The sequence below is a fragment of the Oncorhynchus kisutch genome, linkage group LG3 (genome assembly GCF_002021735.2).
Source record: "Oncorhynchus kisutch isolate 150728-3 linkage group LG3, Okis_V2, whole genome shotgun sequence".
In the NCBI taxonomy this organism is placed as follows: Eukaryota; Metazoa; Chordata; class Actinopteri; order Salmoniformes; family Salmonidae; genus Oncorhynchus; species Oncorhynchus kisutch.
In genome coordinates, this window is record NC_034176.2 from 6,465,199 (window position 1) to 6,489,599 (window position 24,401).

Below are 24,401 nucleotides of genomic sequence, written 5' to 3' on the forward strand. Positions count from 1 at the left end.
TCAGGCGTCCAAATGAGTCAGTCTCATAACTGAACCTAATTTTATCTCAGGATGAGCAGAGCACATACTTTATTTCGTCGTACTATAATCTACCTTGATGGAAATAAAGTGCCTTTAGCATTGCGTGTTTATTTTTAAATGGTTTATTTATTTTACTAGGGCAAGTCAGTTAAGAACAAATTCTTATTTTCAATGACTGCCTAGGAACAGTGGGTTAACTGCCTGTTCAGGGGTCAGAACGACAGACCTTGTCAGCTCGGGGATTCGATCCTGCAACCTTCCGGTTACTAGTCCAACGCTCTAACCACTAGGCAACCTGCCTCCCTCCTCTAACCACTGGGCAACCTGCCTCCCCCCTCTAACCACTAGGCTACCTGCCTCCCCCTCTAACCACTAGGCAACCTGCCTCCCTCCTCTAACCACTGGGCAACCTGCCTCCCTCCTCTAACCACTAGGCAACCTGCCTCCCCCCTCTAACCACTAGGCAACCTGCCTCCCTCCTCTAACCACTAGGCTACCTGGCACAGTCAAGGTTACAACAGTGCTACTGACTGGTACTTTCCTATAGCTTTCAATAACTTTTCCCCATAACTGTGTCACTGACAATCAGCTCTGCACACTCGAACTGAAATTTCAAGTATCCCCACCTAGAATGAAATCCCCTAGAGAAAGCAGGTAACTCAAGAGACCATGTGTAATTCAATCTTTGGTGTGTGTCTACTAGGCATTTAACTTGGTTTGTTAGTGTTACCAGGCTTTTTAACCTGGTTTGTTAGTGTTACCAGGCTTTTTAACCTGGTTTGTTAGTGTTACCAGGCTTTTTAACCTGGTTTGTTAGTGTTACCAGGCCTTTTAACCTGGTTTGTTAGTGTTACCAGGCTTTTTAACCTGGTTTGTTAGTGTTACCAGGCCTTTTAACCTGGTTTGTTAGTGTTACCAGGCTTTTTAACCTGGTTTGTTAGTGTTACCAGGCTTTTTAACCTGGTTTGTTAGTGTTACCAGGCTTTTTAACCTGGTTTGTTAGTGTTACCAGGCTTTTTAACCTAGTTTGTTAGTGTTACCAGGCTTTTAAACCTGGTTTGTTAGTGTTAGCAGGCCTTTAAACCTGGTTTGTTAGTGTTACCAGGCTTTTTAACCTGTTCTGGTGGTGTCCATGTTCCTCAGATTAACAGGTATGCCAAAGGGAAACTATGATCCCCCGGATCCTCGTCGACTATACACCATAATGTCAGCCGAGGAGGTAGCCAACGGGAAAAAGTCACACTGGGCTGAGTTGGAGATATCAGGTCAGTTACCTTCCCTGGTCTGTCAGTCAGATGGAGATATCAGGTCAGTTACCTTCCCTAGTCAGTCAGTCAGTCAGTGAGGTAGTCAGTCAACCAGTCAGCTGGAGATATCAGGTCAGTTACCTTCCCTAGTCAGTCAGCTGGAGATATCAGGTCAGTTACCTTCCCTGGTCAGTCAGTCAGCTGGAGATATCAGGTCGGTTACCTTCCCCGGTCAGTCAGTCAGCTGGAGATATCAGGTCAGTTACGTTCCCTGGTCAGTCAGTCAGCTGGAGATATCAGGTCAGTTACCTTCCCTGGTCAGCAGTCAGCTGGAGATATCAGGTCAGTTACCTTTCCTAGTCAGCAGTCAGCTGGAGATATCAGGTCAGTTACCTTCCCTGGTCAGCAGTCAGCTGGAGATATCAGGTCAGTTACCTTCCCTGGTCAGCAGTCAGCTGGAGATATCAGGTCAGTTACCTTCCCTGGTCAGCTGGAGATATCAGGTCAGTTACCTTCCCTGGTCAGCTGGAGATATCAGGTCAGTTACCTTCCCTAGTCAGCTGGAGATATCAGGTCAGTTCCCTTCCTTGGTCAGTCAGTGAGGGCGCGTCCAAACTGACACTTTGATTTCATCCGTATCTGTGATTTCCAGTACTTTCTCAATGGGACTTGTACCTTGATGGTCAGCGGAGATTACACGTCCTTATCCAGAAAATGTCCCTCCGTTTTCACAGACAAAATGTTCAAATGAGTTGAGCTTTTTTTGATAGGTCTATTTAGAAGTTAGCCAATTACAAAAGAGGACACGTGTAGGGTCCACAGACCATAATTCATCCATTCTCATTTGATGTCAGTTCTCCACTGATCAGTTTGGCTGCGCCTTAAGTCAGTCAATCAGTCTGTAAATTTTTTCAGTCTGTCAATGAGAAAAAGACAGACAGTTTGAAAAAAGCTAGTGAAAACAAATAATCTGTCCTATGAAGAATGCAGTATTGTAAGCCTTAGCTGTAGCGTTTAGCTCTAACAAGTATCTCGTTGATCTCCTCTTCAGGTCAGGTCAGGAGTCTGAGCTGCTCTCTGTGGACCCTCACTCACTTGACGGCTCTACATATCAACGACAACAATCTGAGTCGCATCCCGCCTGACATCGGCAAGCTGCCACACCTCATCTACTTGAACCTGTCCTCCAATAAGCTCCGGAGCCTGCCCGCCGAACTCGGAAACATGGTGTGTCTCAGGTAAGAGCTCCCATGTGGTCCTGAAGTGGTGCTGGTAATGCTAAGGTTGTGGGTTCAGTTCCCACTGGGATCACCATGATGACGCGAGGCAGGGATGGCTGGTATTAGTCCCGTTCTCTATTCAGTCAATTCTACCCTCAGATTTATTTAAATTTTTAACATTTTCAACTGTTTCTCCTATCACTTATTCTCCAGAGAATTGCTTATAAACAACAATCTTTTACGAGTTTTACCTTATGAACTCGGGCGGCTTTTCCAGTTACAATCCCTGGGGTTAAAAGGTATGTATTTGTTGTAAAGGTTAATCACAATTCATATTGATTATCAACATCATTGATTTTAATGGCGAGTAACAAAAGCTAATAAAAGAAAGTGTATGGTTTGGATAAATTGCCTCTGTAGGTAATCCTAGTCTATCTGTTGTGCAGGTAACCACAGTATTAGATAGATACAATATCATAAGCATTAATAATAGGTTATCTCTGTGCAGGTAACCCTTTGTCCCAAGACATTCTCAACCTGTACCAGGAATCAGACGGGACCAGAAAACTGTTGAACTACATGCTCGACAATCTAGCAGGTAAAATGTTGAACTACATGCTCGACAATCTAGCAGGTAAAATGTTGAACTACATGCTCGACAATCTAGCAGGTAAAATGTTGAACTACATGCTCGACAATCTAGCAGGTAAAATGTTGAACTACATGCTCGACAATCTAGCAGGTAAAATGTTGAACTACATGACAATCTAACAGGTAGATTGGTTGTTGAACTACATTTATGGCAATTAAGATGGTAAATGGTTCCACCGATTCACGTCACAGGAAAACCATCGACGCGGCTCATACCAATTTAAGCAGTCATTGGGTATAAACCTGATAGGAGCACCACACCTGAATTGTCTTATTGTCTTCTCCTGAACCAGAGAGCATTAAACGCCTATGTCTCCTTCTAATTAATCATGTAGTTAATTGGTTAATTAGTTAAGAGGTTAATTAGTTAATTGTGTCATTTCTTTATTTAGTGCACCCAGAACAACTACCCCAGAGACCTTGGATCACCTTGAAGGAGCGAGACCCAATGACCCCAACAGGTACTTCAGGATAACTCCCTACCCACTGGTCCCAATGGTAGCTACAACATTACTACCCCCTGGTCCTAATGGTAGCTACAACATTACTACCCACTGGTCCCAATGGTAGCTACAACATTACTACCCCCTGGTCCCAATGGTAGCTACAACATTACTACCCACTGGTCCCAATGGTAGCTACAACATTACTACCCCCTGGTCTCAATGGTAGCTACAACATTACTACCCACTGGTCCCAATGGTAGCTACAACATTACTACCCCCTGGTCCCAATGGTAGCTACAACATTACTACCCACTGGTCCCAATGGTAGCTACAACATTACTACCCCCTGGTCCCAATGGTAGCTACAACATTACTACCCACTGGTCCCAATGGTAGCTACAACATTACTACCCCCTGGTCCTAATGGTAGCTACAACATTACTACCCACTGGTCCCAATGGTAGCTACAACATTACTACCCCCTGGTCCCAATGGTAACTACAACATTACTCCCCACTGGTCCCAATGGTAGCTACAACATTACTACCCCCTGGTCCCAATGGTAGCTACAACATTACTACCCACTGGTCCGAATGGTAGCTACAACATTACTACCCACTGGTCCCAATAGTAGCTACAACATTACTACCCACTGGTCCGAATGGTAGCTACAACATTACTACCCACTGGTCCGAATGGTAGCTACAACATTACTACCCACTGGTCCCAATGGTAGCTACAACATTACTACCCACTGGTCCCAATGGTAGCTACAACATTACTACCCACTGGTCCCAATGGTAGCTACAACATTACTACCCCCTGGTCCCAATGGTAGCTACAACATTACTACCCACTGGTCCCAATGGTAGCGACGACATTACTACCCACTGGTCCCAATGGTAGCTACGATATTACTACCCCCTGGTCCCAATGGTAGCTACAACATTACTACCCCCTGGTCCCAATGGTAGCTACGACATTACTACCCACTGGTCCCAGTGGTAGCTATGACCTTACTACCCACTGGTCCCAATGGTAGCTACAACATTACTACCCCCTGGTCCTAATGGTTGCTACAACACAACATTACTACCCACTGGTCCCAATGGTAGCTGCAACATTACTACCCCCTGGTCCCAATGGTAGCTACAACATTACTACCCCCTGGTCCCAATGGTAGCTACAACATTACTACCCCCTGGTCCCAATGGTAGCTACAACATTACTACCCCCTGGTCCCAATGGTAGCTACAACATTACTACCCCCTGGTCCCAATGGTAGCTACAACATTACTACCCCCTGGTCCCAATGGTAGCTACAACATTACTACCCCCTGGTCCCAATGGTAGCTACAACATTACTACCCACTGGTCCCAATGATAGCTACAACATTACTACCCCCTGGTCCCAATGGTAGCTACAACATTACTACCCACTGGTCCCAATGGTAGCTACAACATTACTACCCCCTGGTCCTAATGGTAGCTACAACATTACTACCCACTGGTCCCAATGGTAGCTACAACATTACTACCCCCTGGTCCCAATGGTAGCTACAACATTACTACCCACTGGTCCGAATGGTAGCTACAACATTACTACCCACTGGTCCCAATAGTAGCTACAACATTACTACCCACTGGTCCCAATGGTAGCTACAACATTACTACCCACTGGTCCGAATGGTAGCTACAACATTACTACCCACTGGTCCCAATGGTAGCTACAACATTACTACCCACTGGTCCCAATGGTAGCTACAACATTACTACCCACTGGTCCCAATGGTAGCTACAACATTACTACCCCCTGGTCCCAATGGTAGCTACAACATTACTACCCACTGGTCCCAATGGTAGCGACGACATTACTACCCACTGGTCCCAATGGTAGCTACGACATTACTACCCCCTGGTCCCAATGGTAGCTACAACATTACTACCCCCTGGTCCCAATGGTAGCTACGACATTACTACCCACTGGTCCCAGTGGTAGCTATGACCTTACTACCCACTGCTCCCAATGGTAGCTACAACATTACTACCCCCTGGTCCCAATGGTAGCTACAACATTACTACCCCCCTGGTCCCAATGGTAGCTACAACATTACTACCCCCTGGTCCCAATGGTAGCTACAACATTACTACCCACTGGGTCGAATGGTAGCTACAACATTACTACCCCCTGGTCCTAATGGTTGCTACAACACAACATTACTACCCACTGGTCCCAATGGTAGCTGCAACATTACTACCCCCTGGTCCCAATGGTAGCTACAACATTACTACCCACTGGTCCCAATGGTAGCTACAACATTACTACCCCCTGGTCCCAATGGTAGCTACAACATTACTACCCACTGGTTCCAATGGTAGCTACAACATTACTACCCCCTGGTCCTAATGGTAGCTACAACATTACTACCCACTGGTCCCAATGGTAGCTACAACATTACTACCCCCTGGTCCTAATGGTAGCTACAACATTACTACCCCCTGGTCCTAATGGTAGCTACATAATTACTACCCACTGGTCCCAATGGTAGCTACAACATTACTACCCCCTGGTCCCAATGGTAGCTGTGACATTACTACCCCCTGGTCCTAATGGTAGCTGTGACATTACTACCCCCTGGTCCCAATAGTAGCTGTGACATTACTACCCCCTGGTCCTAATGGTAGCTGTGACATTACTACCCCCTGGTCCCAATGGTAGCTGTGACATTACTATCCCCTGGTCCTAATGGTAGCTGTGACATTACTACCCCCTGGTCCCAATGGTAGCTGTGACATTACTACCCCCTGGTCCTAATGGTAGCTGTGACATTACTACCCCCTGGTCCCAATGGTAGCTACAACATTACTACCCCCTGGTCCCAATGGTAGCTGTGACATTACTACCCCCTGGTCCCAATGGTAGCTGTGACATTACTACCCCCTGGTCCTAATGGTAGCTGTGACATTACTACCCCCTGGTCCCAATGGTAGCTGTGACATTACGACCCCCTGGTCCTAATGGTAGCTACGACATTACTACCCCCTGGTCCCAATGGTAGCTACAACATTACTACCCCCTGGTCCCAATGGTAGCTACAACATTACTACCTCCTGGTCCCAATGGTAGCTACAACATTACTACCCCCTGGTCCCAATGGTAGCTACAACATTACTACCCCCTGGTCCCAATGGTAGCTAGTATAAGTAGTAGCAGCACTATCAGTAGTAGTAGTATCAGCAGTAGTAGTATCAGCAGTAGTATCAGTAGTAGTAGTATCAGCAGTAGTATCAGTAGTAGTAGCAGCAGTATCAGTAGTAGTATCAGCAGTAGTATCAGTAGTGGCAGCAGTATCAGTAGTGGTATCAGCAGCAGCAGTATCAGCAGTAGTAGTATCAGTAGTAGAAGCAGTATCAGTAGTAGTAGTATTAGTATCAGTAGTAGTAGCAGTAGTAGTAGCAGTATCAATAGTAGTAGTAGCAGCTGTATCAGTAGTATCAGCAGCATTATCAGTAGCAGTAGCAGCAGGTATAGTAGCAGCAGGAGTAGGTTGTTGTCCAGGGTCATGCCAAGGTTAGTTGCACTCTGGGAGGGGGTTACCGTGGAGTTGTCAACCATGATAGAGAGGTCTTGAAGCAGGCAGGCCTTCCTCGGGAGGAAGAGCATAACCTTCTTGTTGAGTTTGAGGTGATGGGCCGACATCCATCCTGAGATATCTGCCAGGCACAAAGAGATGTGTGTCGCCACCTGGGTGTCAGAAGGTGGATGGAGAAAAGTAGTTGAGTGTCATCCGCATAGCAATGATAGAAGAGACCATGTGAGAATATGATGGAGCTGAGTGACTTGGTCTATAGTAGAAAAGAGGAGACTGCCTAGAACCGAGCCCTAGGGGACACCAGTAGTGAGAGTACGTGGTGCAGACGCAGATCCTCTCCATCCTCAGACTATGAGAGAAAACATAGTCAGATGAAGAGAGAGCAGCTGGATTAGCAGTGTTCTCTGGGGTGATCCATGTCTCCATCAGGGACAAAAAAATACAAGGGACTGAAGGGCAGTGTAGGCTGAGATGAACTCAGCGTTCTGGAGCTCAGATCAGCAGTTCCAACCGCTACCAGAGACCAGGAATCCCACGTGGGAGGTGAGCGTCTGTACAGCCTGCAGGGAAAGTAGCAAACAAGTATAGAAAACACACACACATAGTTGCCAAAGCTACAAAAGAGCAACAATTGATCGTCTGAAAATCACTAGGTTAAGATACTCAAGTGAGAGAATGGTGTGGAGCCTTCCTCTGTCCTTCCTCGAACAGCTCGGCAGAAACGTCTTTGTTTTGGCGATGGTCAAATAAAGACAGAGAGACATTACTAGACCACAACAGATGAAGACAGTACTAGGCCACAACAGATAAAGACAGAGAGACAGGACTAGACCACAACAGATAAAGACAGAGAGACAGGACTAGACCACAACAGATAAAGACAGAGAGACAGGACTAGACCACACCAGATAAAGACAGGACTAGACCACAACAGATAAAGACAGGACTAGACCACAACAGATAAAGACAGAGAGACAGGACTAGACCACAACAGATAAAGACAGGACTAGACCACAACAGATAAAGACAGAGAGACAGGACTAGACCACAACAGATAAAGACAGGACTAGACCACAACAGATAAAGACAGAGAGACATTACTAGACCACAACAGATAAAGACAGGACTAGACCACAACAGATAAAGACAGGACTAGACCACAACAGATAAAGACAGAGAGACATTACTAGACCACAACAGATAAAGACAGGACTAGACCACAACAGATAAAGACAGAGAGACAGGACTAGACCACAACAGATAAAGACAATACTAGACCACAACAGATAAAGACAGGACTAGACCACAACAGATAAAGACAGAGAGACATTACTAGACCACAACAGATAAAGACAGAGAGACATTACTAGACCACAACAGATAAAGACAGTACTAGACCACAACAGATAAAGACAGGACTAGACCACAACAGATAAAGACAGAGAGACATTACTAGACCACACCAGATAAAGACAGAGAGACAGTACTAGACCACAACAGATAAAGACAGTACTAGACCACAACAGATAAAGACAGGACTAGACCACAACAGATAAAGACAGAGAGACAGGACTAGACCACAACAGATAAAGACAGGACTAGACCACAACAGATAAAGACAGAGAGACATTACTAGACCACAACAGATAAAGACAGTACTAGACCACAACAGATAAAGACAGAGAGACAGGACTAGACCACAACAGATAAAGACAATACTAGACCACAACAGATAAAGACAGGACTAGACCACAACAGATAAAGACAGAGAGACAGGACTAGACCACAACAGATAAAGACAATACTAGACCACAACAGATAAAGACAGGACTAGACCACAACAGATAAAGACAGGACTAGACCACAACAGATAAAGACAGAGAGACATTACTAGACCACAACAGATAAAGACAGTACTAGACCACAACAGATAAAGACAGGACTAGACCACAACAGATAAAGACAGAGAGACAGTACTAGACCACAACAGATAAAGACAGAGAGACATTACTAGACCACAACATATAAAGACAGTACTAGACCACAACAGATAAAGACAGGACTAGACCACAACAGATAAAGACAGGACTAGACCACAACAGATAAAGACAGGACTAGACCACAACAGATAAAGACAGGACTAGACCACAACATATAAAGACATTACTAGACCACAACAGATAAAGACAGAGAGACAGTACTAGACCACAACAGATAAAGACAGGACTAGACCACACCAGATAAAGACAGGACTAGACCACAACAGATAAAGACAGGACTAGACCACAACAGATAAAGACAGGACTAGACCACAACAGATAAAGACAGAGAGACAGGACTAGACCACAACAGATAAAGACAGAGAGACAGGACTAGACCACACCAGATAAAGACAGGACTAGACCACAACAGATAAAGACAGGACTAGACCACACCAGATAAAGACAGGACTAGACCACAACAGATAAAGACAGGACTAGACCACAACAGATAAAGACAGGACTAGACCACAACAGATAAAGACAGGACTAGACCACAACAGATAAAGACAGAGAGACAGGACTAGACCACAACAGATAAAGACAGGACTAGACCACAACAGATAAAGACAGAGAGACAGTACTAGACCACAACAGATAAAGACAGGACTAGACCACACCAGATAAAGACAGGACTAGACCACAACAGATAAAGACAGAGAGACATTACTAGACCACAACAGATAAAGACAGGACTAGACCACAACAGATAAAGACAGAGAGACATTACTAGACCACAACAGATAAAGACAGGACTAGACCACAACAGATAAAGACAGAGAGACAGGACTAGACCACAACAGATAAAGACAGGACTAGACCACAACAGATAAAGACAGAGAGACAGGACTAGACCACACCAGATAAAGACAGGACTAGACCACACCAGATAAAGACAGGACTAGACCACAACAGATAAAGACAGGACTAGACCACAACAGATAAAGACAGGACTAGACCACAACAGATAAAGACAGAAATGATACTCATCACTCCTGGGCCAGTACTACATGCGTCATGATGCATGCCATTGAGTTGTTGATGGTGTTTTAAAGATCCCCCCCCCCCCCCCCCCCCCCCACTTCCCTGCTCCTCCCTCCCTCTCCCAGCCATGTTCACAGTGATGTGTTACAACGTGCTGTGCGATAAGTACGCAATGCGTCAGCTTTACGGCTACTGTCCCTCCTGGGCCCTCAACTGGGAGTACAGGAAGAAGGGCATCATGGAGGAGATTACACACTGTGACACTGACATCATCAGTCTACAGGTAGGGTCTGACATCATCAGTCTACAGGTAGGGTCTGACATCAGCAGTCTACAGGTAGGGTCTGACATCAGCAGTCTACTGGTAGGGTCTGACATCAGCAGTCTACGGGTAGGGTCTGACATCATCAGTCTACCGGTATGGTCTGACATCATCAGTCTACAGGTAGGGTCTGACATCATCAGTCTACCGGAATGGTCTGACATCATCAGTCTACAGGTAGGGTCTGACATCATCAGTCTACTGGTAGGGTCTGACATCATCAGTCTACAGGTAGGGTCTGACATCATCAGTCTACTGGTAGGGTCTGACATCATCAGTCTACGTGTAGGGTCTGACATCATCAGTCTACGGGTAGGGTCTGACGTCATCAGTCTACGGGTAGGGTCTGACATCATCAGTCTACAGGTAGAGTCTGACATCATCAGTATAGGGGAACTTACTGTAGGGTCTGGCACGTCTAGAGGTAGTTAGGTTGGCCATGCGTTGAAGATGTTGAATATTGTTGCGGAAAACGGAAAGCTCCGGCTTAACTGAACTTGCAAAGTATCACAAATGTATTTCCTGTGCAAAGTAGCCTAAGCAAGATGAGAACCAACCACGGTTCACACACTCTCTGTGAGGAACGTTGGCTCGTTGAATTCTTCCATTAACATCTTAAATGCGAACTTTGTCCCAGAAACTTAATTCAACCGTCTTGGTCGTGTGTCCTCAGGAGGTGGAGACGGAGCAGTATCACGCTCTGTTTCTGGAGACACTGAAGGAGCGTGGGTACCACGGGTACTTCTGCCCAAAGTCTCGTGCCAAACTGGTCTCAGAACAGGAGAGGAAACACGTGTATGGGTGTGCCGTGTTCTTCAAGTGAGTGAATCAATCAATCAAATAAAAATTTTATAACGTCCTTTTTTTTTTTACATCAGTGTTTTTTTTTAAATCTGTGTTCGATTGAGCTTGCCTCTTGAACCCAGGTCTGGTTATGTTTCAGATTTACTCTGGTGCAGAAACACACTGTGGAGTTCAACCAGGTTGCCATGGCGAACTCTGAGGGTTCAGAGGTCATGTTGAACAGGGTCATGACCAAGGACAACATCGGGGTCGCTGTCCTGCTGGAGGTCAACAAGGACATGTTCTCTGGTGGAGAGAAACCTGTCAGTCAGTCAGTCAGACAACTTCTCTGGTGGTGAGGAGCCTGTCAGACAGTCAGACAACTCCTCTGGTGGTGAGGAACCAGTCAGTCAGTCAGACAGACAACTCCTCTGGTGGTGAGGAACCAGTCAGTCAGTCAGACAGACAACTCCTCTGGTGGTGAGGAACCTGGTGGTCAGTCAACAATAATTATTTGTGAAGCCTTCTCTGCCTGTGGAGATACTGTACCATTTGAAGTCATTTTCCCAGTACCAGATTGAACCAGTAGATGGCAGTCTCTGCTCTTCAAAGTGACAAGTTCTGAAATGACTACAGTTTGTTGTTAACTCCCACCATTGTTCGTGGGGGAAAAAACACACACACACAAAAAAAATGTCTGCCTTTGTGCAACTCGTCCTAAAAAAAGTTCAGATTAGTTCAACTTGATGGGCAAAAATAGAAAATGTTTCATTGGTTTTCATTCATACGTTTCTGTGTAGCTTAACTCACTGTGTCTGTTCCTCAGGCCTGAAGCCGCTGCAGGAGAAACAGATGATCCTGGTGGCCAACGCTCACATGCACTGGGACCCGGAGTTCTGTGACGTCAAGCTGATCCAGACCATGATGTTCCTGTCTGAGTTAAAGAGCATCGCTGAAAGGCACCAGAGCTCCGTGGGAACAGGTACCCCGACCTCTGACCCAGCCTCCATCCCTATCGTGTTCTGTGCTGACCTCAACTCCCTGCCCGACTCTGGTAAGAACCTAACACTAACTCACACCCAGCCCCTATCCCTATCATGCTCTGTGCTGACCTCATGTCGCTACCTGACAATAAGAAAATGCTCACGCAGATGCGTCGACTCCTTGTGGCCTGGGAGTTTAATGCAGGGAAACTGAAATCTGTTTGACCTTATTTCTACCAGCATGTCACCTGTACAGCTAGAGGAGACACAACTCTAGATCACCTTTACTCCACACACAGAAACACTTACGAAGTTCGCCCTCGACCTCCACTCGACCTCCATCCCGGGATTCATCTGATGGCATTGAGGAGTGTACCACATCTGTCACCGGCTTCATGAAGAAGTGCATCCACGACCTCGTCCCCATAGTGACCGTACGTACATACCCCAACCAAAAGCCATGAATTACAGGCAACATCCGCAATGTGCTGCCGCTTTTAAGGAGCGGGACACTTGTAAGAAATCCCACTGTGCCCTCAGACGAATCATCAAACAGGCAAAGTGTCACTGTCAATACAGGACTAAGATCGAATCCTACTACACCGGCTCTGACGCTAGTCGGCTGTGGCAAGGCTTGCAAACTACCACAGATTACAAAGAGAAACTGCGAGCTGCACAGAGACACGAGCCTACAAGACGAGCTAAATACTTAAATCAAATCAAATCAAATCAAATGTTATTTGTCACATACACATGGTTAGCAGATGTTAATGCGAGTGTAGCGAAATGCTTGTGCTTCTAGTTCCGACAATGCAGTAATAACCAACAAGTAATCTAGCTAACAATTCCAAAACTACTACCTTATACACACACACAAGTGTAAGGGGATAAAGAATATGTACATAAAGATATATGAGTGAGTGATGGTACAGAGCGGCATAGGCAAGATACAGTAGATGGTATTGAGTGCAGTATATACATATGAGATGAGTAGTATGTAAACAAAGTGGCATAGTTAAAGTGGCTAGTGATACATGTATTACATAAAGATGCAGTAGATGATATAGAGTACAGTATATACGTATGCATATGAGATAAATAATGTAGGGTATGTAAACATTATATTAGGTAGCATTGTTTAAAGTGGCTAGTGATATATTTTACATCATTTCCCATCATTTCCCATCAATTCCCATTATTAAAGTGGCTGGAGTTGAGTCAGTGTGTTGGCAGCAGCCACTCAATGTTAGTGGTAGCTGTTTAACAGTCTGATGGCCTTGAGATAGAAGCTGTTTTTCAGTCTCTCGGTCCCAGCTTTGATGCACCTGTACTGACCTCGCCTTCTGGATGATAGCTGGGGGGGAACAGGCAGTGGCTCGGGTGGTTGTTGTCTTTGATGATCTTTATGGCCTTCCTGTGACATCGGGTGGTGTAGGTGTCCTGGAGGGCAGGTAGTTTGCCCCCGGTGATGCGTTGTGCAGACCTCACTACCCTCTGGAAAGCCTTACGGTTGTGGGCGGAGCAGTTGCCGTACCAGGCAGTGATACAGCCCGACAGGATGCTCTCGATTGTGCATCTGTAGAAGTTTGTGAGTGCTTTTGGTGACAAGCCAAATTTCTTCAGCCTCCTGAGGTTGAAGAGGCGCTGCTGCGCCTTCTTCACGATGCTGTCTGTGTGGGTGGACCAATTCAGTTTGTCTGTGATGTGTACGCCGAGGAACTTAAAACTTACTACCCTCTCCACTACTGTTCCATCAATGTGGATAGGGGGGTGTTCCCTCTGCTGTTTCCTGAAGTCCACAATCATCTCCTTAGTTTTGTTGACGTTGAGTGTGAGGTTATTTTCCTGACACCACACTCCGAGGGCCCTCACCTCCTCCCTGTAGGCCGTCTCGTCGTTGTTGGTAATCAAGCCTACCACTGTTGTGTCGTCCGCAAACTTGATGATTGAGTTGGAGTGTACTTTCTATGCTCGCTTCGAGGCAAGCAACACTGAACCATGCATGAAAGCACCAGCTGATCCGGACGACTATGTGATCACGCTCTCCGTAGTCGATGTAAGACCATTAAACAGGTCAACTTTCACAAGACCGCAGGGCCTGTTGGATTACCAGGACGTGTACTCAGACCATGTGCTGACCAGCTGGCAAGTGTCTTCACTGACATTGTCAACCTCTCCCTGACCCAGTCTGTAGTACCAACATGTTTCAAGCAGACCAACATAGTTCCCGTGCCCCAGAACACCAAGGTAAACTGTCTAAATGACCATCGCCCTATAGCACTCACATCTGTAGCCATTTAAATGCTTTGAAAGGTTGGTCATGGCTCACATCAACGCCATCACTCTGGACCCAGTCCAATTTGCATACCGCCAAAACAGATCCACAGGTGATGCCATTTCTATTGCACTCCACACTGCCCTTTCCCACCTGGACAAAAGGAACACCTACATGAGAAGGAGGTTTATCGACTACAGATCAGCGTTCAACACCATAGTGCCCTTCAAGCTCATCACTAAGCTCAGGACCCTGGGACTGAACACCTACTTCTGCAACTGAATCCTGGACTTCCTGACGGGCCGCTCCCAGGTTACGAGGGTAGGCAAAAACACATCTGCCACGCTGGTCCTCAACACGGGAGTCACTCAGGGGTGCGTTCTTAGCCCCCTTCTGAACTCCCTGTTCACCCACGACTGCGTGGCCGCACATGGTCCAACACCATCATTAAGTTTGCTGACGACATGATGGTGGTAGGCCTGATCACTAACGATGATGAGACAGACTACAGGGAGGAGGTCAGAGAACTGGCAGGTGGTGCCAGAACAACAACCTCTCCCTCAATGTGAGCAAGACAAAGGAGCTGATCGTGGACGACAGGAAAAGGAGGGCCGAGCCACGCCCCCATTCACATTGAAGGGGCTGTAGTGGAGACGGTCGAGAGCTTCAAGTTCCTCGGTGTCCACATCACTAAGGATATATCATGGTCCAAACACACCAACACAGCAGTGAAGAGGACAATGTCTCTTCCCCCTCAGGAGGCTGAAAACATTTGGCATTGGCTCTTTAGTTCCTCAATCAGTTCTAAAGCTGAACCATTGAGAGCATCTCGACTGGCTGCATCAACGCTTGGTATGACAACTACTCGGCATCCGACCGCAAGGCGCTACAGAGGGTAGTATGTAAGGCCCAGTGCATCTTCTTCCACTGCAAATCTACCATTCCAGTGTTTTACTTGCTATATTGTATTTACTTTGCCACCATGGCCTTTTTTTGCCTTTACCTCCCTTATCTCACCTCATTTGCTCACATTGTATATAGACTTGTTTCTACTGTGTTATTGACTGTATGTTTGTTTTACTCCATGTGTAACTCTGTGTCGTTGTATGTGTCGAACTGCTTTGCTTTATCTTGGCCAGGTCGCAATTGTAAATGAGAACTTGTTCTCAACTTGCCTACCTGGTTAAATAAAGGTGTTCTCAACTGACCTACCTGGTTAAATAAAGGTATTCTCAACTGGCCTACCTGGTTAAATAAAGGTGTTCTCAACTGTTCTCAACTGGCCTACCTGGTTAAATAAAGGTGTTCTCAACTGTTCTCAACTGGCCTACCTGGTTAAATAAAGGTGTTCTCAACTGGCCTACCTGGTTAAATAAAGGTGTTCTCAACTGGCCTACCTGGTTAAATAAAGGTGTTCTCAACTGGCCTACCTGGTTAAATAAAGGTGTTCTCAACTGGCCTACCTGGTTAAATAAAGGTGTTCTCAACTGGCCTCCCTGGTTAAATAAAGGTGTTCTCAACTGTTCTCAACTGGCCTACCTGGTTAAATAAAGGTGTTCTCAACTGGCCTACCTGGTTAAATAAAGGTGTTCTCAACTGGCCTACCTGGTTAAATAAAGGTGTTCTCAACTGGCCTACCTGGTTAAATAAAGGTGTTCTCAACTGGCCTACCTGGTTAAATAAAGGTGAAATAAAAAAATAAAACATCACTGGGGCCAAGTTCCCTGTCACCCAGGACATCTATACCAGGCGGTGTCAGGCCCTCTTAAATGGTCAAGGACTCCAGCCACCCAAGTCATAGACTGTTCTCTCTGCTATCGCACGGTTTCCCGGAGCGCCAAGTCTTAGGCCAAAAAGCTTCTGCCATAAGACTGTTGAACCTTTTAATCAAATGGCTACCCATACTTTCTGCTTTTCACCCCTACCCACATGTACATAGTCAATCAATCACCTAACCCAACCAACTTGTAGTATACTACCTCAATCAATCACCCCAACTACCTCGTACCCTAGTATACTGACTCTGTACCGGATCTCCTTCTATAAAGCCTCGTTATTATTGTGTTAGTACTTTATTTTTTAAACTATTTGCTCATTTTTATAGTTTTTAACTTCATTGTTGGGAAAGTACTCTAAAATAAATTCATTTCACGGTGAACTCTACACTTGTTGTATTCGGCCTCATGTGACAAATTAAAAAAATGTGACTCTGATTTGACTCTGGTAAGAACCTGACCATAGAAGTAGATTAAATAAACTGGAAAAGTAGATTAAATAAATAAACTGGAAAAGCCCCCATCACAGAAGGAGTTGGATGGTATTGAAGGAATTTAATTCCTCTGTTTTAACAGCCAATTACAATTAAACACTCTGTCAATTCATAAGAATTTGTAAGACCCTTATGTTATATAAATAGACAGAGCCCGGTCTTAAAGTCAAATAGCAGCCTTTATTCACAAGAGTACTGAATACGATACAGTTTACCACAGGTTATAAACTGAAAATGACGTCATTAGTTACAACACCAACCCGTGCCATCTCCGTTCCAGTACAAAGTCTGTATCTCAAGCCTTCCCACATCCATCTTCCTACCAATTTAATATAATTTACGGCTGAGCCAAGGTTTTCCGGTGTAGATAAGCATTCTAGCCAGTCTGAAGATTTAGTTCATTCATTCCTACCAAGGAACAGACCGTCATTGTTCTAATCCTTGATTCATTCACACACATTATATTCAGTACTAAGATTAAGAAAGAAAATTCATACATATACAGTAACATAATAGTATTCTGATTAGTACATATGCAGTAACATAATAGTATTCGGATTAGTACATCCTGATTGAAATGTATACATAATTAGTCATCATTGATAAAAATGTCCTCAACAGATGGGGATTCTCATTCTTGTAATTTTATTTCTAGAGACCTGTGGGTGAAGCTATGTTTACACAAGGGTGCTAATTTAAAGAAGGCCTTGAGGCCGATACGTGAAGGTTATGAAGGAGCGGTGAGACTAGCAAGAGCAGTGTGTGGGTTTCTCCTGTCGTCTCATTTCTAGAGACCTGTGGGTGAAGCTATGTCTACACAAGGGGGCTAATATAAAGAAGGCCTTGAGGCCGATACGTGAAGGTTATTAATAAGGAGCAGTGTGCGGGTTTCTCTTCTCATTTCTAGAGACCTGACATGGTCTCAGAACCACTGGGACCTTTTTCCCTCTCTTGTCCTCGTGTGATTTTATTATGAACGACACTATCGTTTACACAACAGTACTGTGTCTGTGTGTAGTCTGGAGTCGCTAGGGCAACGGGCATGCCTGCTCTGCTCGGAGAAGATGGCGGAGGAGCAGACGGAAAGGTGTAAAAACAGAAGGAACCCAAGTTGCAGTGGCAGCTGTACAGATAACTCATCCAAAAGGGCTTTGACTTCCTACCCCTACCAGGGCAGCCTCATGTCTTACACCAACTACACCTATGACTTTAAGGTAGGCTGCAACTCAAGTTGCAGTGGCAGCTGTACAGATAACTCATCCAAAAGGGCTTTGACTTCGGCAGAAAGATAACACCATTACGATGCCCTGTCACCTTATTAATTCAGCCACTTACTTAGATAACTATCGACCTCTCTACACCCTGAATTAACAGTTTCCATGCCCCTCCCCCCCTAGGAGTAGTGGAGTACCTGAGTAACGGTGATGTAGCAGAGAATCACAAGGACTTCAGAGAGCTGCGCTACAACGAGGCTCTCACCAACTTCAGCTGCCAAGGCAACGGCAGCATCACTCACAGCTTCCAGCTGAAGAGCGCCTACCAGGGCAGCCTCATGTCTTACACCAACTACACCTATGACTTTAAGGTAGGTTACACCTCTAGTTACTAACCCTACCCCTACCAGGGCAGCCTCATGTCTTACACCAACTACACCTATGACTTTAAGGTAGGCTACACCTCTATATACTAACCCTACCCCTACCAGGGCAGCCTCATGTCTTACACCAACTACACCTATGACTTTAAGGTAGGCTACACCTCTATATACTAACCCTACCCCTACCAGGGCAGCCTCATGTCTTACACCAACTACACCTATGACTTTAAGGTAGGCTACACCTCTATATACTAACCCTACCCCTACCAGGGCAGCCTCATGTCTTACACCAAATACACCTATGACTTTAAGGTAGGCTACACCTCTAGATACTAACCCTACCCCTACCAGGGCAGCCTCATGTCTTACACCAACTACACCTATGACTTTAAGGTAGGCTACACCTCTATATACTAACCCTACCCCTACCAGGGCAGCCTCATGTCTTACACCAACTACACCTATGACTTTAAGGTAGGCTACACCTCTAGATACTAACCCTACCCCTACCAGGGCAGCCTCATGTCTTACACCAACTACACCTATGACTTTAAGGTAGGCTACACCTCTAGATACTAACCCTACCCCTACCAGGGCAGCCTCATGTCTTACACCAACTACACCTATGACTTTAAGGTAGGTTACACCTCTATATACTAACCCTACCCCTACTAGGGCAGCCTCATGTCTTACACCAACTACACCTATGACTTTAAGGTAGGCTACACGCCTGTAGTAGAGGTCAACCGATTATGATTTTTCAACGCCAATACCGACACCGATTAATCTTTTTACTTATTATTATTATCTATTTGTAATAATGACAATTACAGCAATACTGAATGAACACTTATTTTATACTTCTGTGTATTGATTTTAAGAAAGGCATTGATGTTTATGGTTAGGAACACGTTGGAGCAACGTCAGTCCTTTTTCCGCGAATGCGCACCGCATCGATTATATGCAAAGCAGGACACGCTAGATAAACTATTAATATCATCAACCATGTGTAGTTAATTAGTGATTATGATTGATTGATTGTTTTTATAAGATAAGTTTAATGCTAGCTAGCAACTTACCTTGGCTTACTGCATTCGCGTAACAGGGAGGCTCCTCGTGGAGTGCAATGAGAGGCAGGTGGTTAGAGCGTTGGACTAGTTAACCGTAAGGTTGCAAGACTACCACTAACCCTATGGACTATCCTCATAGGGTTAGTGGTAGGCTATAGGGACTGTCCTCATAGGGTTATTGGTAGGCTATAGGGCTACATAAAACAGTGGTAGGCTATAGGGACTGTCCTCATAGGGTTAGTGGTAGGCAATAGGGACTGTCCTCATAGGGTTAGTGGTAGGCTATAGGGACTGTCCTCATAGGGTTAGTGGTAGGCAATAGGGACTGTCCTCATAGGGTTAGTGGTAGGCTATAGGGACTGTCCTCATAGGGTTAGTGGTAGACTATAGGGACTGTCCTCATTGGGTTAGTGTTAGGCTATAGGGACTGTCCTCATAGGGTTAGTGGTAGGCTATAGGGACTGTCCTCATAGGGTTAGTGGTAGACTATAGGGACTGTCCTCATTGGGTTAGTGGTAGACTATAGGGACTGTCCTCATAGGGTTAGTGGTAGGTTATAGGGACTGTCCTCATAAGGTTAGTGGTAGGCTATAGGGACTGTCCTCATAGGGTTAGTGGTAGGTTATAGGGACTGTCCTCATAGGGTTAGTGGTAGACTATAGGGACTGTCCTCATAGGGTTAGTGGTAGACTATAGGGACTGTCCTCATAGGGTTAGTGGTAGACTATAGGGACTGTCCTCATAGGGTTAGTGGTAGACTATAGGGACTGTCCTCATAGGGTTAGTGGTAGACTATAGGGACTGTCCTCATAGGGTTAGTGGTAGACTATAGGGACTGCCCTATGAGGACAGCCTCATGACTTACACCAGATACACATACGACTTCAAGGTAAAGCTGACTGGTTCCTGTCGCTCTCTCTATTTCTCTCCCTTCTCTCTCTCCTTTTGGTGAGATCCTTATTATTCTCTATGTTTGGTTAGGTCAGGGTGTGACTCGGGTGGGAATTTCTATGTTTTCTATTTCTTTGTTTTTGGCCGAGTGTGGTTCCCAATCAGAGGCAGCTGTCTATCGTTGTCTCTGATTGGGAATCATACTTAGGCAGCCTGTTTTCCACCTGAGTTTATGGGGATCTTGTTTTCTTTTTAGTTGCCTGACAGAACTGTGCTCTTTTGTTTTTTTTGTCTTTGTTATTTTGTTTGGTGTCGTCAATAAAGTTACGATGAACGTCTACCACGCCGTGCCTTGGTCTCCTTCTACAATAGAAAGCCGTTACACTCTGCCTCCTCTCTCGTGATCCCTCTTTCTGTACTCCTACTCTCCTCTCTCTCCTTCCATCTCTCTCCCTCCTCTCTGTCCATCTGTTTTTCTCCCTCCTTCTCTCTGCCTCTCTCTCTCTCTCTCTCTCTCTCCCCATCACTCCATACTGTAGAGCAAAGTGTCAACATTACAGAGCATGATGCTAAAATATATTTTAGAATATTTGAACATATAGCAATGCTAACAAGATCTTTCTCCGTTCTTTATTTCTTCCTCGCTGTGCAGGGCGTAATCGACTACATCTTCTTCTCCAAGACTCACATGTCTGTAGCCGGGTTACTCGGTCCCCTGGAGTCTCGGTGGTTAACGGACAACAACATCACCGGCTGTCCCCACCCCCACATCCCCTCTGACCACTTCTCTCTGCTCGCCCAGCTGGAGCTCCACCCGCCCCTCACCACCTCCTCCTCCTGCCTCAACGGCCTGCACCTGCCTGTCCACAGGTAGTGGTTGTCCCGACCACTCACCCTCTGACCCCTTTGAACCCCTAATGCCCTGCCTCCTCTGCCAAAAAAAAAGGACTTTGTACATTTTCTTATCGTGTCCCTAATCTCAAACCATCCAAGGAACTCTGACACAGACAACCCATTCCCCAAAGGAGTGAAGTATTCTCCCCGTACTGCTCCTTTTTCTTTAACCTCCATTTTGCACACAGATTGTATTTCTGTTTGTTTTGCTTGTTGTTTTTCCGTCCATTTGAACGGCTTGATACCAAATCATGTTTTGTGTTGTTTTCTGGTCATATGCTACTGCTGCTGCCCGTCTCCTTGGAAACTCCAAGTGTGTGTCAGAAATAGCACCCTATTCCCTATATAGTGCACTACTTTTGACCAGGGTCTATGGCACCCTGTTCCCTATATAGTGCACTACTTTTGACCAGGGTCTATGGCACCCTGGTCCCTATATAATGCACTACTTTTGACCAGGGTCTATGGCACCCTGTTCCCTATATAGTGCACTACTTTTGACCAGGGTCTATGGCACCCTGTTCCCTATATAGTGCACTACTTTTGACCAGGGTCTATGGCACCCTGTTCCCTATATAGTGCACTACTTTTGACCAGGGTCTATGGCACCCTGTTCCCTATATAGTGCACTACTTTTGACCAGGGTCTATGGCACCCTATTCCCTATTTAGTGCACTACTTTTGACCAGGGTCTATGGCACCCTATTCCCTATATAGTGCACAACTTTTGACCAGGATCCAATGCGATATAGGAAATAGGTTTCCATTTGGGAGGAAGCCCCAAGTTCAGGTCATCCTGGTCTGATGTCAGACCACCTGATGTGTTTTTGCCTTGGCCCGGTCTGGGTGGGCCCGGTCTGGGTGGGCCCTGTCTGGGTGGGCCCTGTCTGGGTGGCCTGGCTGAGAGTTAGAAAAGCTTTTTTGCCATAATCTAATAACAGTATGATGACAGCCGCCATCTGGGTTTCTCTGTGGTTGAGAAATCCACTCCTCAAGACACGTTATGACATCCAGAGTTCTACTGAATTGCGTTTGATGATCATGTTAATGTTGCCATCGTTTCATCATACCCCCAAACAGGACTTCTTCTTCTTTCAAAATGACGGTGGTGATTGGGACTTTTCACTACTGCTCTATTTTGGAGTTAAGTACGGTAAGATGAGTCTCTTTTATTTTTTTTATTTTTTTTTTGCAAAATGTGAAATGTTGTCATCTCTTAAACATGTGTCTATGGAAGCCTATAAGGGTCAATCAGTGAACAGGATCCCAGCATTACTATTGTATCTCAAACACAGCTTCAGTATTAACATAATTTGCTCTCAGCTTCTCATTCTGCTATGTAAGTTGACACTATGCATTGATTTTTCCCTCGTCTGTTTGAGTGGTGTGTGTGTGTGTGTGTGTGTGTGTGTGTGTGTGTGTGTGTGCTCCAGAGCCAATGAAAATGATCTGATTTTAAAAATAAATTATAAAAAAATTATTGCACCTTTTCAAAAGACCACAAAGTTACAACAACAAAATGTCCCAGAAATTATGGAGAAAAAAAAACTTCACCAGAAATGTCAACAAGAGAAAACAGAAACAGAAAGTCATCATCATATTTAGTCTTTACCTTTTAAACTGCAGTGTTTTTTAAATACCTTTTAAAATCTTAAGTAGCCCAACTTCCCTGAGGCAAATAGCCCCAAGAGTCCTCCATCAATCAATTTAAAGATTGATTGATTGATTGATAGAAGAATCTTCCCCAAACCAATCAGATTTGCTTTGCCATGAGAAAGGGTTTGGTTTCTTTCATAGCCAGATGCCATTATAATAACATCAGTGATCTTAAACCCCATTGCAGAGCTGAATATATTTCTAAAGGCTTGAGACAACTGCAGGGGTTTTTAAGGTCTATGCTATAGCTAGACAGCACTAGCTTCTAGATTGTAAATGTGTTTTGGTGTAAGTTATGTAAAGAAACATGCTTTTATGGTTCCATTATCCGGCTACCCGGATAAAGCACTAAATAAACTTCAGTTAGTGCTAAATATGGCTGCTAGAATCCTGACTAGAACCAAACAATTTGATCATATTACTCCAGTGCTAGCCTCTCTACACTGGCTTCCTGTCAAAGCAAGGGCTGATTTCAAGGTTTTACTGCTAACCTACAAAGCATTACATGGGCTTGCTCCTACCTATCTCTCTGATTTGGTCCTGCCGTACATACCTACACGTACGCTACGGTCACAAGACACAGGCCTCCTAATTGTCCCTAGAATTTCTAAGCAAACAGCTGGAGGCAGGGCTTTCTCCTATAGAGCTAAATTTTTATGGAACGGTCTGCCTACCCATGTCAGAGACGCAAACTCGGCCTCAACCTTTAAGTCTTTACTGAAGACTCATCTCTTCAGTGGGTCATATGATTGAGTGTAGTCTGGCCCAGGAGTCGGAAGGTGAACGGAAAGGCTCTGGAGCAACGAACCGCCCTTGCTGTCTCTGCCTGGCCGGTTCCCCTCTTTCCACTGGGATTCTCTGCCTCTAACCCTATTACAGGGGATGAGTCACTGGCTTACTGGGGCTCTCTCATGCCGTCCCTGGAGGGGGTGCGTCACCTGAGTGGGTTGATTCACTGTTGTGGTCATCCTGTCTGGGTTGGCGCCCCCCCCCCTTGGGTTGTGCCGTGGCGGAGATCTTTGTGGGCTATACTCAGCCTTGTCTCAGGATGGTAAGTTGGTGGTTGAAGATATCCCTCTAGTGGTGTGGGGGCTGTGCTTTGGCAAAGTGGATGGGGTTATATCCTTCCTGTTTGGCCCTGTCCGGGGGTGTCCTCGGATGGGGCCACAGTGTCTCCTGACCCCTCCTGTCTCAGCCTCCAGTTTTTATGCTGCAGTAGTTTGTGTCGGGGGGCTGGGGTCAGTTTGTTATATCTGGAGTACTTCTCCTGTCCTATTCGGTGTCCTGTGTGAATCTAAGTGTGCGTTCTCTAATTCTCTCCTTCTCTCTTTCTTTCTCTCTCTCGGAGGACCTGAGCCCTAGGACCATGCCCCAGGACCACCTGACATGATGACTCCTTGCTGTCCCCAGTCCACCTGGCCATGCTGCTGCTCCAGTTTCAACTTCCACCTGACTGTGCT

The 24,401-nt window shown here is 45.5% G+C and overlaps 1 protein-coding gene across 1 annotated transcript; it reads left to right on the top strand.

Annotated features, from left to right (window-relative positions):
* The first annotated feature begins 1,132 nt into the window (after nucleotides 1-1,132).
* Nucleotides 1,133-21,704, top strand: LOC109877878 (CCR4-NOT transcription complex subunit 6-like). Its single transcript, XM_031816787.1, has 11 exons — nucleotides 1,133-1,286; nucleotides 2,320-2,506; nucleotides 2,702-2,787; nucleotides 2,997-3,086; nucleotides 3,532-3,600; nucleotides 10,327-10,484; nucleotides 11,197-11,342; nucleotides 11,467-11,629; nucleotides 12,141-12,360; nucleotides 18,231-18,418; nucleotides 21,044-21,704. Exons 1-11 carry the CDS (start codon nucleotides 1,154-1,156, stop codon nucleotides 21,263-21,265), a joined length of 1,662 nt encoding a protein of 553 aa, XP_031672647.1. The 5' UTR covers nucleotides 1,133-1,153; the 3' UTR covers nucleotides 21,266-21,704.
* Nucleotides 21,705-24,401: the final 2,697 nt, after the last annotated feature.